Here is a 16,205-nt window from a genome sequence, read left to right as displayed (position 1 = left end):
GCTAGAAACAATTACTTTCTTGACAAATGAACACAGGCATATGTTGCTAATTGCTAGACAACATTCTATTTGTTTCAGGGTGTCTGGTGCGGCGTAAAAGGAGCCGCGAGCGAAGCAATCATATGTGCACAGCTCAGGCCGCACGGAGAACAATCCCGCCTAATTCGGCAAACAAGCTGCTACAGAATGTGCAACGCTACGTTTTAGGACATTATTGCAGTGTACGTCATCGCAGTGTACGTTATACTTGAGGCGTGTTTATTCACGCTGAGCAGAAGGCCATGCACACGTACCATGCGCAAGCGATATCGTATTGTGGTGTTTTGCATGGCTGTAGCAAAACCTAGTTTTGACTTCGGGTAGTAAAACCACGAGGACGAGCCTTCCATTACGTTGTGTCAAGTGGTGAACAATTGAACATGTTAGCATTGTATATATAAAAAATAAGCCTACGTATTTACGCGTGTATGTACTACGTGTGATATTGAAGCGTGCATGAAAATACAGACGTTACATTAAAGGTGCGTTTTTGGTTTGTGATAATTAATTTGAGAGATATCTCCTGGCTTTGACTGCCGGTAAGATTTCTAAGTGCGTCGATGCTTACCACAAAAAAATTCCCCGCATTTCCCCGAGGGGAAGAATGTGAAAGTGCGAATGCAGGAGTTGAATTTGCGCGGTTCGGTAATGTTCGCGAAAGAGAGATTACACACACACACACAACTACAAAGAAAGAAAGATGCATTTATTCACAGACACCTATTTGTGTTGTCGTTGTACTTGATTGCTAGAGCGGATCTCAGCTTTGAAATTTCGTGTCAGTACTCCTTTAAGCGGGTGCATTAGCCCTTCTCACGCCCGATTCCTGGCCAATCCCCCACGTGGGTATGTGCCATGCACAGACACCTATTTGTGTTGTCGTCGTACTTGATTGCTAGAGCGGATCTCAGCTTTGAAATTTCGTGTCAGTACTCCTTTAAGCGGGTGCATTAGCCCTTCTCACGCCCGATTCCTGGCCAATCCCCCACGTGGGTATGTGCCATGTCAGCGGCCAGGCAGCGCGCGCCCATCTCCCCCCGTTGCCAAGGAAGACGAGGAGCGCGCGCACCCGCTGCTGTTGCTATGCGGACGGCGGCGGAATGCGGACGGCGGCGGACGCTTCAGGCTCGCTTAAGAAGTGCATTCGCACTTAAAACAAAAAGGGGGTTACCAAATGCCATAGAGTTAATACTACCGACCAGATGCATTTAAGAGCTCGCATTTGAATTATCAGACCCAAAGTTATTGTTATTGATAAACAATCTTGCTTCAACGTGATTATTTGTACTATTCAGTCATTCATCAATTAACGCATCACCACATTTGCTTCTCGCCTTCGCGTGCAAGAAAGTTTCACTTACAATTCTATATTGAAAATAAGCAAGCCGATAGTCCTTGCTGCTTGTATGTTTAAAAGCAGTGGGCTCCAATATAACAACACATAAGCCAAGATCGATTGACACAGCATGCGGCAATGAATGTCAATAGTATCCGAAAACAACGATCACAAGGTTATAAACAAAGCCTACAAAAGCGGCGCGCTCCCAGCCAGGCACCATTAATTGTGGCAGCCGTAGTTCAGTAAAGAATAATTTAAGCACAACATGGGAGCGTCCAAAAGAGTCGTTTTTTTTCCCCGCAGTCGACACCGATGGCGTCCGCAAATTTTTCCTTTACCCGCATCCTCTAGCTTCAAAAAGTTGAGACAATATGAACGCTTGTTTGGCCTATTTTTAGCGATTATTTATACGGCATTGTCGATTACTACACTTGCGATTACTATTTTCCTTTTTCCCTTTCACTTCTCCGAGGGCGCACGGACGCCGCTGGACGCCTCGCCCGGAACCATAGAGTTTCTTAGCAAGAAACTCTATGCCCAGAACGACCGGCCCACCGGTCCACCGATCTACCGGCTTCGGACAAATTCCGCGTGGCGTTACCAGCGTCGCTGGAAAGGGAAATTAGTGGAGCAGCTCTGGTTCGAAGACAGTCGGAGAAGCCTCATAAAAAAAAAAAAAAAAAAAAAAAACCACCACCAGGGAATTGCGATACTAACTGTCGTATTAAAATCTACAACGTTGCGCACAAATGAAGGAAGCTAACACTAACGCGCAAGACTTGAAGTTAACGAAGCTGTATATATACGCAACCTTCACGACCATCACAACGGTTTAATTCAACGATTGCAGCCGACTTGCATCTTCTTCTGCGCTGCCGCAAGGACCTTCACTGCGCGCGCAGCAAGCGAACCATCTCCGAATTAAGCTTGTCTGCGGTCAACGTATGCATCTACGAATCAACTGCCACCCGTTTCTAAAGAAAGCTTAGAGAACCGTGAAAGCTTTCAGACATCGAAATTGCGTCAAAACCTTCGCTGAAAGTGCGTCCAGTCGATTGTCCAACCTTCGAAGACCCAAATCGCAAAAGAAGAACGAACCGATGCGACGATTTTTCGCGCACTTAGTAAACGCGTGCGCGAACTATCTAAATATATACCGACACGTACGTGGTTTATGAGATAATATAAACCATTGTACTTCTCCTTCACGATCGATGCACGTATTGCCCTGTCTAGAACCGTACCTTTTTCACGATTTTCAAGTAACCGTTTTGACACAGTGTAAGCCTGATTTCACGCATGCGCCGTGGGTCCACAGACCCTATCAGACCTTTTCGGTCGACCGACCCGTCTATGGAGAAATGAATTAGCTTTTTTTTTTTCACAGAACGCCATCGGTCTCACTAAGAAAGTTTTTTTTCAAAAGAGTTGCGCCAAAAAGACAACACAGAGAGAGAAATGACAGAAAGACAACGTCTGGACGTCGTCTTTCTTTCTGTGTGACGTACTTTTTGGCGCGATTCTCATGGTTTGTCAAGTATCGGACCAACTGGCCCGCGAGGGTTACAGCTATTACGATTGTTTTCTGGGCTGGCAAATTGTTTGCCTACCGCTGCAGGCAGCAAGAATATAGATAACACAATTAACTCGAGGCTAATTACGATAAGTTACAAACATGATCGAGGAATATTGCTTCAACCATACAGACGTACGATGGGCATCCAGCGGGCTTTATTGATGGGACCATAGTAAACGTCCATGCACAAACGTAGCTCGGACGTCCGTCGGACCAAATTGAACGGACGTTCACGTTTCCCAGAAAAATACATCCAATTACGTCCGCCAGACGTCGAGCGCGGGATTCGGACGTTCGGCTGTAAAATGGACGTCCTACGGATATCTGCGGTCCAATGGGAATCTTGCTGAAAGCTTTTGCTCTAAAACAAAACCACCATCAACATAAATGCAAAGTCCGCCATAGTGCCTTAGCGTGGCTGTATAATGTATGCCATAAGCTAACAAAATAAAAAGGACGCTTTGCAATGAGCCTTTCCTGTTTCCTTAGTTTGGACGGTTGTAGCAGCCTAGCTCTGTTGCATTTCGTGACCTACGTCTGCTGGTTTTCGTGATCTTCGTTTGGAAGATCAGCAGCGTTTCTATGGTCAGCGCCGAAGGCGTTCCAAGCGTGTCGACGCTTGCACCCAGTTTCACCGGTGGGTGTCCGGAAGTGGGGGTGGGGCTCGAACCAGCCACCTCGATCCCGCAGCCGAGGCGGGTGTTCGAACCACTAGGCCACGGCTGCGGTGAAAACCCAGGGCCCGAAAATAGTGTTTTATCTTCACTGGCACATGTTCCATTCCAAAGTATTCCTTACTCATGCCCGTAATTCATGTCTGTGCTCACAATTAAAGCCGCTTATATTTAGGAAATTTGGGCGATAAAGATGTGTAAAAAGGTAACTGTGTACTTTTTCTCCCCCATAAATGATAACAATGATGATGACGTTCGTTACTGATGACAAGAGGCCGGATTTTAAAGGAGTACTGACACGAAATTTCAAAGCTGAGATAACCATGTTGTAGAAGCATAAACGCAGCGAAGACGACGAAGCACCACTCTGGGGCTCACTGCGCGAGCCTCGTGGCGCGAGCAATCAGTGCTCCCGGGGTCTCTGAGCGTTCGGCCAGGCATAGCTGCCGCTGGCCCGTCAGCTGCTGTCGTGTTCCTAATATATGTGTTCTGTGGCTCGGCGTTTTATTTCCTCGTGTTGCCACAATGTAAAATGCTTCCTTTTTATCAGGAGATATTTCCCAGCAAGTTTCAACAGCAACTGTTTGGCGTAACATATTTTAAATCCATTTTAATCTTCGCCCGCACGAGAAAGCCCAGAGCGGGCCGACATGACATCATCTGATACTTGCCCCAAACTCGGTGTCGGGGCTCCCGTGACGAAGCCGACGCGCTGGCTGTGGTTGGCGCGCGCTGCTCCGGCGTGTGTACACGTCATGGTTTTGGTACTGACGTCATGCTGCCCGGGCGCGTGGGGACCAAGGATTTACCTCCTTGGTGGGTACGGTGAGACCTCGAATGGTCTGGGGGCGCGCGTCCAGAGCGGCAGCGGTACTACAGTAGCGGTACGGCAAGAGTGGTGACGTCATGTGATACCTCCTGTCATGGCGGCCGCTCGCCGTTTGTTTTGTCGAAACCACGTGGTCGAAACCGAAACTGACACGAATAAAAGACGTCGTAAATGAATGTTTACGCTGTGCTCGACCATCTAAACTGTCATTCTATGATTAGTGGGCTAATAGGCACCCATAGCAGCGAAAAAAACGTAACACAAAAATTTCGTGTCAGTACTCCAAAAACAGGCAGTCAAAACAACGTTTCAGGCTTCAAAATAAATTTTTCCATAAATGCAAATATTTTCAAACGAAGACGTGCGCGACCTGTATCTACGACTGGAAAACCAAAATTGTTATAAGGGGCGAAGCACCTCAGGACCTCGCTTTGTCCGTGGCTTTTCCGTTGGAGTCCGTGTACAGTGTTGCGCATGCGCGAGAAGCATTGGATTGGATTAAATTGGATTACATTAGATTGGATTTGGATTGAATTGGATTAAATTGAATTGTATCGGATTGGATTGGAATTGTATATACTGTACACCATAGAGTTCTGTACACACGCGTTGTCACTCATTTACATGCGCGAGTGGGCAATGCCACGGGTGACTTAATTACCGTAAGAACGATCCCCAGTGCTTCGCCCACTCGTCATGATTCACTTCGTGGAGATGCGTGAATTTTTTGTTTATGATGGCACAAAGGTGCAAACAGTTGAACATATATCCGTTAAAGTGTCCCATAAAACTGCTGAACTGATGGTCATCCATTGGCTTAATTCAACAAGCGCAGTGCTGACAGTCATGTTCAATGGCCGCTGTCGCTTGCTCGAGCGTGGCACACAGTGAACCAGACATGAAAAACAATACTTTAGAGCTGGGAATACTGATTGCCCGGGAGGCGCTACGCAACCGACTTGCGGTTAGTACTTCCGGGTAGTATACAAAGCTTCGGGGGTCCCGTAGGGCGCCATATCCCGTTATGGTAGAGACCATAGTCTTGTGTTGACAGAAGAAATATGAGTTCGATACTCCCGATTGTTTTGCGACATGGTCTCCAGCCAATCCCAGACGCATCCGATCTCTTCCGGCGATCAACTTACCATTAGGGAAAAAAGCTTTGCAGCGCTAATTACGTTTACAGCGTCGACAAAAGTGCTGGGACGGTGACGGCGCTCTGCCACTCGCAGGTTTAACGATCGATGGTCGTATGAAGTGAAATTTGACGTGAAAGCTTCTTGTTTAAAAACTAACACACTTGGTGACAAGAACTTTTCAACAACGGCCGATCAAAAAAAAAAAAAGTAACGCAATCGGCGATGATCGTGTGTAAAAGTCAGCGGATCCGGCGGACCGCAGGCTCGTCTGCTGCGGTGCGCCGCGCTTTTGTGTACCTACGCAATATGCATGCACTTTCATTAAACACTGCTGGCTGGCGTCACCGTTACGAATACATGGTGCGGCGCTAACTTGCCGTTTTATTGCGTGGCCCAGCAACAAAATGCAGCGAGCACCACAAGCGTGAAATCACTTCTGTGATTCCGAAAGTATACGTGGCCGTAAAGCAAAGTGGTCGGCCGTACTGAGTGGTCGTCAGATCTGTTTCCTTGTTTGCTCTCACTCTATTTAATTACGCTTTTACATCATATATTCCTAGTTCGCACTTAATAGACTAGAATAAGGGTCGGTAACGTTTTGAGGTGTATGGTCGAGTTGCATGAAGCCGGCACGGCGGAGGGCTGGACGGCCAATCGGGTGGGAGGGGGAGGGGGGCTTTGAAGGCATACATGCATACACACCCGTGAAAAGAGGACCACCCCATCCGGCACGTAGTCGCCGCAATTTCGTTTGGCTCAATAAAGTTGTTCTCTCTCTCTCTCTAATCAGGGGATCGGCCAATAATCAGTGGTTGGAAAAACAAAGAGCTTATCTAACTACAGGGCACTGTATAAGTAAGATATTGATTGATTGTAGGGTTTAACGCGCCGACGCAACGCAGGCGATGAGGCGCGCCGTAGTGGAGGGCTCCGGATTAATTTTGACCACCTGGGGATCTTTATCGTGCGCCGAAATCTCGTACACACGGGCGTTTTTGCTTTTCGCCTCCATCAGAAAAGCGGCCGCCGCGGCCGGGAATCGAACCCGCGACCTCGTGCTCAGCAGCGCAACGCCTTAGCCACTGAGCCACCGCGGCGGGTTATAAGTAAGATATAGTGTAATTCTTCTTTAAATAAGGCCAATCAACATCATATAAACACCACTATACACCCTATCCCCCATCATATATCCCCCACTACATACCCTTACAACTGCCAAACCTGCCATACTCCCGTACGGGCGTGTGCAGACCACCCAAACCCCCTACCTTCCCAAACCCGGAGCACTGGGAGTGCGGGCTGACCAGCTCTCAGGTCGAGACTCAGGGACGTACCGCCGAGCGGAGCCGATGGCTGCGCGTTTCTCAGTATAAAGGAGGCCACCCACGGAGCGACAAGGACCTTCACAGCAGGGCTGTTTAAACTCTTAATTACCCCGTCCATACGCACAAAAAATACGAAAGAAACCCGGGCCATCTCCTCTAACCTGGAACCTGGGGAGGGGCGAAGCATGAAGTGTGTAAGTGTATTCTTGGCGCCTCGGCGTTTTTGCACACGGAAATGGAACTTTAGGGGGCAGAGGTATACAGCTCTGCTCTCCGTCCAGTGACCGACCCGGTGAAGCTCTAGAACAGTGTTTTCAGCAGAGTCACCTGAGACTGGCACAGTGTAGTTTGTCCTAAGTCGAGCGTCTACCGAGCACCTTCAAGAGCATCCCTCCGGACAACGGTTGACAACCCTTATTTATCGGGATCTCCAACCCCCGACGGAGAGGCTATAGCTGTTACGAATTACGATTCAGCGCGCGTGCTACAAGTTTGGTGCAGTGCGGTGAATGTATGTGTTGCGGGAAAGCCCGTTCTCCTCAAACAGGTTGCGACAAGCCGGAGCGTGCGTGCCACGCAGGCCCTCGGTGGCGACGATTCCCGCCCGCGGCAGTTGCAAAGTCCAAAACGAACTGGTTGTATAGCTAGCGTCACTGAACGAAGGCTTAGCTTATTAGGTAGCTCTATAGTTTTAGCGCTGTCGTGTTCAATCTCGACTCTGCGAACATACTACTCCTTCCGAGTACCCTTCTTTCCCCCTTTCTCAGAGTCAACGTGCGCCGGCTATCACGAGACCGAGAAAGGATGTTCTTGCGTGTTTGTACTTTGTTCGGGCCATGCGCAAAGCACTAGAAAGGCTGTTTGTCCGTTGGCACTTTTGTGTATAAATTCGTCCCTTTCGGCGGCTCGTGTAAGTCGGAATTGGGGGCTGAACTTAGAGCGTCGCTCGATCTGCCCGTCGACTGCATGTATCGCCGCTGTTCATCTCTCGCCATGCAGAAAAGCAGTTAGGTTTTGCCTTCAGCTCTTTGTCGCCAACACCAAGGCAGCTCCTGCTCGCCGCTCGTTCACCACGCTACCACTACATGACGGAGGCGGCGGATCTCGGTACGGGGACGCCTTCGCCAATAAAGAGTTATAGCAGAACGGAGAACCATTCCCGGTACAGTATCCGGTAAGCAATCGGTAACAATGCGCGTGCGTAGAGGCGTCAAAACTGGTTGTGCGCACGCGCAGGTGTACCGGGTACCGTACCGGAACCAATTCTCCGATCTGCTATAACGTCGTTACACCTAACCACGCACTCTGCTCGGGCACTCACCGTAGAACAAGAACAAGCCCCTGATCCACACTACCCTCAAGTTGACACCGACACAGCTGGAAGACAACCATCACCCCGGCCACCTCCACGTGCACCGAGTACATCATCACTATCATCATCTCAGAATTGCAAACCGCAGCTGCCACAATTGTCGAACTGGCCTCATCTCTCAACCTGTTCGATCTCCTCACTTACTACATCCACCCATACCCGAACTCCATACGACTCCAGGCCACGATCCCTCCAGCGCGCGCTCATAGACGGGGAATTCCACAAACATGAATCCGATTCATCCCATCCTGGCATTACATGATGATACTGAAACGTTCTACACCACTACAGAGACAACACCGCAGCTTCCCTCACCACAAACGAAGTCACTTTGGGCTGCCTAGCTAGGTCACAGTACTATGCAACAGTGTACTAGAACTTCTAGTACACTGTAACCATACTATACACGATGTCATGCACACAATACGCTTGCACGTGCATCACCACGCACGGGTACTTCCCACCTGCTCCCACATCAGCCCTGCTGCACGGAGGGTCAGCTGGGAGCAGGTCTAGCTACTGATCATTGGCGGATCCAGAGGGGGGGTCCGGATGTCCTGACCCCTCCCTTAATTTTTGAATTTAAACCTCCAAGAAGATGACCACTCAGGTCGAAGAAGAAGGTGAATTAATGACTTGTTGTATTCCTTGTGTTTTTGCTTTCCCGAAATTTCAGTGAATAAATAAGGCTCCTCCGTCTCCTCCTGCTCATCATCATCATCATCACTGATAGGAGCTGACCCCCCTCTCAGAAAAATCCTGGATCCGCCCCTGCTACTGATCGACATGGCCAGCAGGCACCGAACCCAAGGCTTTCTGTGTTGAGGGACTCTCTAACATCTTTCATCTGCTCAGTAAACGTTTATGCAAGGGAAAGCGTTAAATGGCCAATGAGCGAGAAAACCGGCATCAACGGAAAACTGAAGCCCACAAACGAGGTTGCAAAAGCCTGGGCAAGCGCGGAGACAGTGCAGTGCCAGTGGCTGCAGCGGCCGCCGTTGGGCGTTTGGCGACGTGTGCCACAGCGCGTGCTCCAGAAATAAAAGCACAAAGAAAATGATAGCGCGCAAACGCCTGAAGGAGCAGTGAGAGGGTGCAGCACGAACGTGACTGCCAATGAAGGAAATGAACGGAAGGAGGCGGCCAATCGAGTGAACGGCGACATTACTCGCAGTTCAAAACACGAGGGAGCAGATCTGCTTCGCATTTACAACTCAAAGAGGTGAGTCAGTCTATGGAGTTGTTTTTTTCTGCTCCTCTTTCCGACTACTCTGCATGACTACAGACTGCAGCGCCAAAGTTGTCGCAGCGGCAGGCAGGTCTTTCGCTGGAACATCGCTGGAAGCACTTGGGGAAGCGGTTGCCGACATTATGCCGTCATCCGAATGATCAGGTGCAAAAGGCACAACCGCAGCAAACACCGCAGAAATGTTGCGGTTGTGTCGGCTGCCAGGTCTTGGTTGGCTCGGCGCAAGCGATTTGGGACCGCGAAAGCTCCCATGACAACGGCATCGGAGCGTAGCCGGCACCGACTGTCGTGACGGTTCGGTCAGCGGGAATGGCTCGTGGACGGCGCACGCTGCTCGCGCTGTTGTTGTGTGGCCTTCTTTGCACGTTGCTCGTGTCGTTCACGCTCGTGCTGCATTCGCCGACGGGCTGCAGCGCTGACGACGATGAAAGTGAACTGGAGGACAGCGGAGGACACCGGCTGACGGTGATCGTACCCTTCCGCGATCGCTTCGATGAACTGCTTCGGCTAGCACCGCACCTGCACCGTTTTCTTCGCAGGCAAGGCGTTCGGTACCGACTTTTGGTGGTGAATCAGGTGAGCATGTGGTTGCATATCTCGCGCTACCACGTGCAGGATCACGTGCGCTGGCGACTCTGCGGTGTTTCGTGCGTTCGCCTTTTCACGCATAAGTCCACGCCGACAGTCTTGCACGTTTCCGTGTGTTTTGGTTAGTTTTGCATGTATAGTTGATGGTGACTTGTTCAGCGCTGTGCCAGCTGCATTGCTAAAGAGAATAATGTCAAATCACACGACCGACCTGGATGTGATCGAATGAGTGTGCACCTATGCAGCGACACATCTTCAGCGAAACTAGAGTCACTGAATGAGCTTTTAACTGAATAAACCTTATTTAGTGATAACATGTTAAACCATGAAGCGAAGCTGGCCTGTGATGTCCAATTAAACAGCGCACAACAGCTGTATTTTGTATTTGTTTGCGGCGACAGCCGTTTGAACAAAAGGGTTATTGTTTTCACGAGTGTGCGTGGTGGCCAACATGTCAGGCTTTTGTTTTTAGGTTTTCGTCTTCCCACCTTTAATGCCATTTCGTCCTTCACAAGTATTTGTCAGCGCTAGAACCTGTGTATATTCACGCACTTGTAACCAGAACGAATCACTAAAGCCGATTAAGAAACAGAAGAGCATACATTGCGTGCAGTATTCGTAACCTCGAAGGAATGGACAAGGCTGGGGTGGTGACTAGCAGCGGTTACCATCGTCATCACTTTCCTAGAAATCAAGTGTACGGGTTTAACTTTACTCGTAGCCGTATTAAGTTGTCACATCAGCTCTTGTGGCCTGTCATCCCTTAAAGACGCAATGTACTGCCTTTGTCAGCTCTCGTAGATGCTTGCTGAAAACTCCTGTCTCTGAAAAAAGCTGTCACTGTAGATGAAAGCCATCCATCACATTTAAAAGCATATAGGTGACAGACAGTTGACAACCAGTTATCCGTGCTTGTAGTCTTACATATTCCGTGGTATTGTTCACAGCTGTAAACGCATCCTGAGAAAACAAGGTCACATTTTGGTGGCAGGAGGTGACCGATGCTCTGAACAATGGACCAGGAGGACAATAAAAAGCCCTGCTGGCTTGATGGCATTGTGTGAGGGAACTTCAGAATTTGCAGCTGAGACCGCTCCGTTGCACTGAAGGCTGATCGCTGCTGTTGCCATACATCAAACATTTACTGCATTATTTATTGTTCGTAACTATTTCCCTGAAGTTGTTAATGTAGCTCAAATGCAGCCGAATTATTCAGGCATGTTTCTATACCACTTCTTGCTCCCGCAATCTCGCAGGTGGATTCGTTGCGCTTCAACAGAGGCTCACTCATCAATGCCGGCTTCTTGGAGAGTGAGGCAAGCTGCGACTACATAGCCATGCACGACGTCGACTTGCTGCCGCTGAACTCCGCTCTCAGCTATGCCTACCCTCCTGGTGGGGGTCCGCACCACCTGGCGGCGCCGGGCCTGCACCCACGCTACCACTACCCGACGTTTGTTGGTGGCATTCTGTTGCTCAGCACAGCCAAGTTCCGTCAGCTAAACGGCATCTCCAACCGCTACTGGGGCTGGGGTCTCGAAGACGACGAATTCTACGCTCGGATCCGAGATGCCGGCTTCAATGTGACGCGGCCCGTCGGCTTGACGACTGGCACAAAGGACACATTTCGTCACCTGCATGATCGGCTCCATCGACCGAGAGACACTGCGCGGACTTCGCAGCAACGGCGCGAGAACCGGCGCAGGGATCGTCGTACCGGGTTGGGCGACATTAAATACCGGGTCGAGGCTCGACACAAATTGAGAGTTGACGGTGCGCCGGTGGATGTGCTAGATGTTCGGCTGTTTTGTAACCGTACCGACACACCTTGGTGCAAACTGACACCAACGTGACGTGGAATGGGGGTTTCCCTGGTTCTCACCAGCTGCTCTCAGCTCTCGTCAAACAACTCCATGTGTGGGCAGCAGGCCTTGTCGAATGAGTGCTGTGCTGATGGTTCTGGCTACCAGTCGCTTGTATGCCTACTGTCTAACAATTGGCCATGTCAACTCCAAATCCTCGGATGCCACTGAGATGGGCGAGGGTTCGCTTTGGCACTGTGCGTACGATATGACCAGGGCACGCCTGCACAGAGACGTTACTCGACCCCTGCCCCAGATACCGCTGTCACGGAAGAGTATGTGTTAGTCAATGCAACAGATGCAGTTCCATGCCTGGTTGTTTCAGTCCTAGCTTTTGCCATCATAGGAAGGGGTCGTGGGGAGCTAATTTAATTAAAATAATCCTTGTTGCCATCATTGGAACACCTTGGGTAAAAAGGAACATCGCAGTGGTGGGACTCTCTGAAAGAAAGGCATCACAATTTTATCTTTTCAGGCAGCTGCAGATACTCGGCGTTTAAATGCCTTTGGGAGATACCAAAGAGACAGCCGGTTTTATCTTTGTCAGCTTACGATTTGCATTTACAACCCGTGCCTTCTATTTTTCCCACTTACTCTTGTTTTTATGTAATTTTCTCAAACGCCTTGTTATTGGCCTTGAACCTTGCATGTAATGAATAGTGCAATCATGTGGCAGTGACAGATTTTGTTGCGTGTGTTGCTGGATTATTTTTTGCAACGATGCGGAGGTGGGGCTTTAAAGCAGCCTTTTTTTTCTTGCTCTCCTCACAATTAGTCAGCAACGCCTTTATTAAGCACCAAATTTCTTTAGTGGAATTATACTTTTTACCATGCATTTAGAGCCCACATCAATTTTTGCTGTTGCCTGTGCACCTCTCATTTTAAATTAACCTCAGCTCATTTCAAAGAGTGCATAGAAACAGTTAAGGTAGTCTAGTTAACTGTCAAATTGATGCCCATTTAACAGCTTTTTCGTTTTTTTTTTTTTTTGCAACAGCCTGTAATTTCTATCGCTAACTGGCTTCAACTTTGTTTCTGCAGCCTTACGTGTTCAAGCTATCGAGTTTACAACTTTACTCTTGCAAGCAGCTCAAGTGTGGGCGTCTGCTACATTGACAGTTGTACATTGTGTTTGTGTCACCGCTAAGGCTGGTCTGGCTCCACATAGTTTCGCAGCTTCTGCAAGGAGGAAGGAGGAGGAACAAACTTTTATTAAAAAAAAAAAAAAAGACTTTTGGTGACGCTGATGGGTGGGGTCCCTAGTCCAGGACTCCACTGAGTCTGGCCTTCTCCCGGGCTTGGTTGACTAGATGAAGCTGGTCTTCCAGGCTCGAGCTGAAAAAACTTGAGCTATGGGAGGCAGCTTCTGCAAGCATTATCGCTGAAGACGGAGGCTGAAGTGGTTAGTGCGTGCTCACTAAGCACATTGAGGCCTGGTGTAAGCACCAGGTGTTCTACCCATGACGGGATGGGGGACAGTAGTGGGTTACAATCTAAGATGTGAGCTGAGGTTAGGCTTGGTTACAACAGCAGTCAATGTTGCCCATGCTTGTCAATCCATTTTTTTCTTTTTTTGTCTCGGTCTTATCCACAGAAGGTTAGTCACAAGAGGCAGGTAGTGAATTGAGGTATTCCCGCTAAGAAATTCATGGTGCTAGCGAACATTACATAGAAAAAAGCTAAAGAAAAGATGAAGCACGCTGTGTGAGGTATTCTGCTCACGCAGTGGGAGTTAGTTTGTTTTTGGAATCGTGGTCCGATGAGCGGGAATCATTTGAGCTTATTATGTGAGGAAGCCTTGCTTCCTTGCCATGCTCTTTGGCGGGTGGAAGCAAATGGTCCCCTCGTGACCCTGGCTCCTTTTGTGCCTGCTGAATTGATGGCCGACCACAACGCGGCCGGACCACGGAGTTGTTGCGGATCAGGCGATGGGATGTCTTGTTTCCCTCCATGCCATGGTGGCCAGCTGTGTCCATACGAAACGGAATTTCTCGGAGTGGCTGGGTTGAGAATGTTGTTGGTGTAGTTGTGCGGAGTGTACCTTGAGTCAGTAAACATGAGTGCGATTAAGTTTTTGGGCTGCATTCTCCGTAGTGTGCTCTCCTAGTCGGTTGATCTTCAGTGGTTCTGTTATTGTTTTGGAATTGTAGTTGTTTGTTGGTGTGTTGGCGGGGGAAGTTTTCGCATGTGTGGCGTGATGGACTGCTGTCGGCAGTACGCCTTATGCTCAATCTCCTGGTGGTAGCACTAATGTTATGTGTGTTCAAAATAATGACCTGTGCTGATGGGTGGCAGCCTTGAAAGGTATTGATCTCACGTGCAACTGGTGGTACTGTGTGCAAGCAGTGGCTTCGATAACGTGCAATGTTGAAACAGTTGTGGAAGCAGGTGCTTTGTATTTGCACTACGTGTGTGTATGTTTCGAGTAACTCGTGACTTGGCCCAGCCATATTTGTGTGCTGTTTTAATGCGTGCTTGTGTGTCTTATGCAAGGCTTTTCTTTGCATCGCATTTACGAGGGATGACCCGACAGTTTCTTCTTTGTCTGCCTAGTGACTGAAACGTTTCGTTTTCAGAAACGTTTTTTATTTTCCGTGATCATCAGGGCATTAGGGTTGAGCTGAGAGAGGGCCATTTGCAATTGAACATCTCTTGAGGCTTGTGTTGTGTACTCTTGGTGAGTTAACTTTGTCAAGTGCCTGGGCGTGTGGGTTGTTCAGAAGGCAGTTCAATTCTTTCTGTGTTAGTAGTGTAGTGGAAATGTTACCAATGGACCAATGTATGTTTGTGTGCTCCGCAAGCATCCTGGAGTTCTGTGCAATCATTTAGGTAGTAAAAAGTAGAGTTTCGTTTGCTTTTTCTTTACGTGTACCAAGATGTTGGTTCTCATGGCACTGAGTCACTACAATATGCACAAGCTGTGTTACTGGATACCTTGCCAGCATTTTCTAGGGCAGAAAAAATTCAGGCAGAGGTGTTCTGAGGTTTGCTGGTGTCTCCTACCTTTAGGATAATCATTCATTACTGGAATTTGTTTCTGCAGAGTTTTCATTGCAACAGCGAGTATTTCGCCGCATTCCTTTTTACTCATGGGCACAGCTTTGCTAAACTGGGCTTATGGCAAGCACTGGATTATAGTTGCAACTTTTAGTGTTGTAAATCCGAATGGTGCGTTTTTGTGTCGAATAATATGCGATACTAACACGAAATTTGCATCTGAATTTTTAAGGAAAGCTTGGCTGTTTGCAACCCCCGGCTTGAGATATGCTGCCAAGGGTGCAGTTTTTAAAAAATCAGTACCGCATAGACAAGGGAGCCCAGTTTGCTTGTAGTCGCACTGTGCAAACGTGCCACACTCTAAATTGTTATTCTGTTGCTGGTTGTCTATTAATCCTCAAGTATAGAAGCGCTTCCACAGGTTGCACACGCCGGTTGCTTTAATAAATTAGTCACTTGATTAGTGCTCACAAGTGATCACTGGCACTTTCTGTCGGTCTTAGTTTTGGGAAAGCGTAGCCAGTTTCGTAATTGCTGCTTACAAGATAACTCGAAAAAAAAAAGAAGGCGGGGGGGGGGGGGGGGGGGTATGCACGGAACCTTCGCATGATTTATTAGGTGCACCGTAGTGTGTGGGGCTCTGGATCAAGTGATCAAGTTCAACCACTGAGGTATCTTTAACAGGCGCCATAATCTCGACACGTGTCTTTTTTCTTTTTCTTTTTTTGGCCTCCATCAGAAATACAGGTGAAATAACTTTTTACATGAAGCTCAATTATCGTTTATCCCTTACAGTGCCTTTCATCTGCGTATTGCTTCTTCTATTTGGCTGTTGTGGAGGCACGCTGCTATGTGGTTTTGCTGTTTCGATGTGAAGCACACGGAAGTTACTGTATTTGCACGATTCTAGCACTCACCTTTTTTTACGGAAATAGGCGTTCAAAAATACTTGTGCAGTACAAGGGGACCCAAAACTCGAAAGCCTCAAAACCGAAACCGCCGGTTGCAAACCGAAACAAAGTGGCTCAATGAATGATAGAGGCTTCGTTTGAGCACAAAATAATAATCTTGGCAGATACGGAATAAGGTGTGCATAAGGCGTCCCAGAGTTGCGTGTTTGCACTTGGTGAAAACTAAGTGCAAATCTTCAGAGAAGGGCATTAGCTGCTCCCAGCATGTGCGGATTTATGTTGAATGAGTTGTTTCGTGCAATTTT

General features: G+C 48.5%; 1 protein-coding gene across 1 annotated transcript; it reads left to right on the top strand.

The window, feature by feature from the left end:
* The first annotated feature begins 9,609 nt into the window (after window positions 1–9,609).
* Window positions 9,610–14,852, top strand: Beta4galt7 (beta-1,4-galactosyltransferase 7). The gene is made up of 2 exons (XM_077693940.1): window positions 9,610–10,118; window positions 11,387–14,852. The coding sequence occupies exons 1-2, from the start codon at window positions 9,852–9,854 to the stop codon at window positions 11,981–11,983; spliced, it is 864 nt and encodes a 287-aa protein (XP_077550066.1). The 5' UTR covers window positions 9,610–9,851; the 3' UTR covers window positions 11,984–14,852.
* Window positions 14,853–16,205: the final 1,353 nt, after the last annotated feature.

This window comes from Haemaphysalis longicornis, unplaced genomic scaffold (genome assembly GCF_048455015.1).
Source record: "Haemaphysalis longicornis isolate Haplotype H1 unplaced genomic scaffold, Haemaphysalis longicornis Haplotype H1 scaffold_12, whole genome shotgun sequence".
NCBI lineage: Eukaryota > Metazoa > Arthropoda > Arachnida > Ixodida > Ixodidae > Haemaphysalis > Haemaphysalis longicornis.
This window is presented reverse-complemented; position numbering and strand designations above follow the sequence as displayed.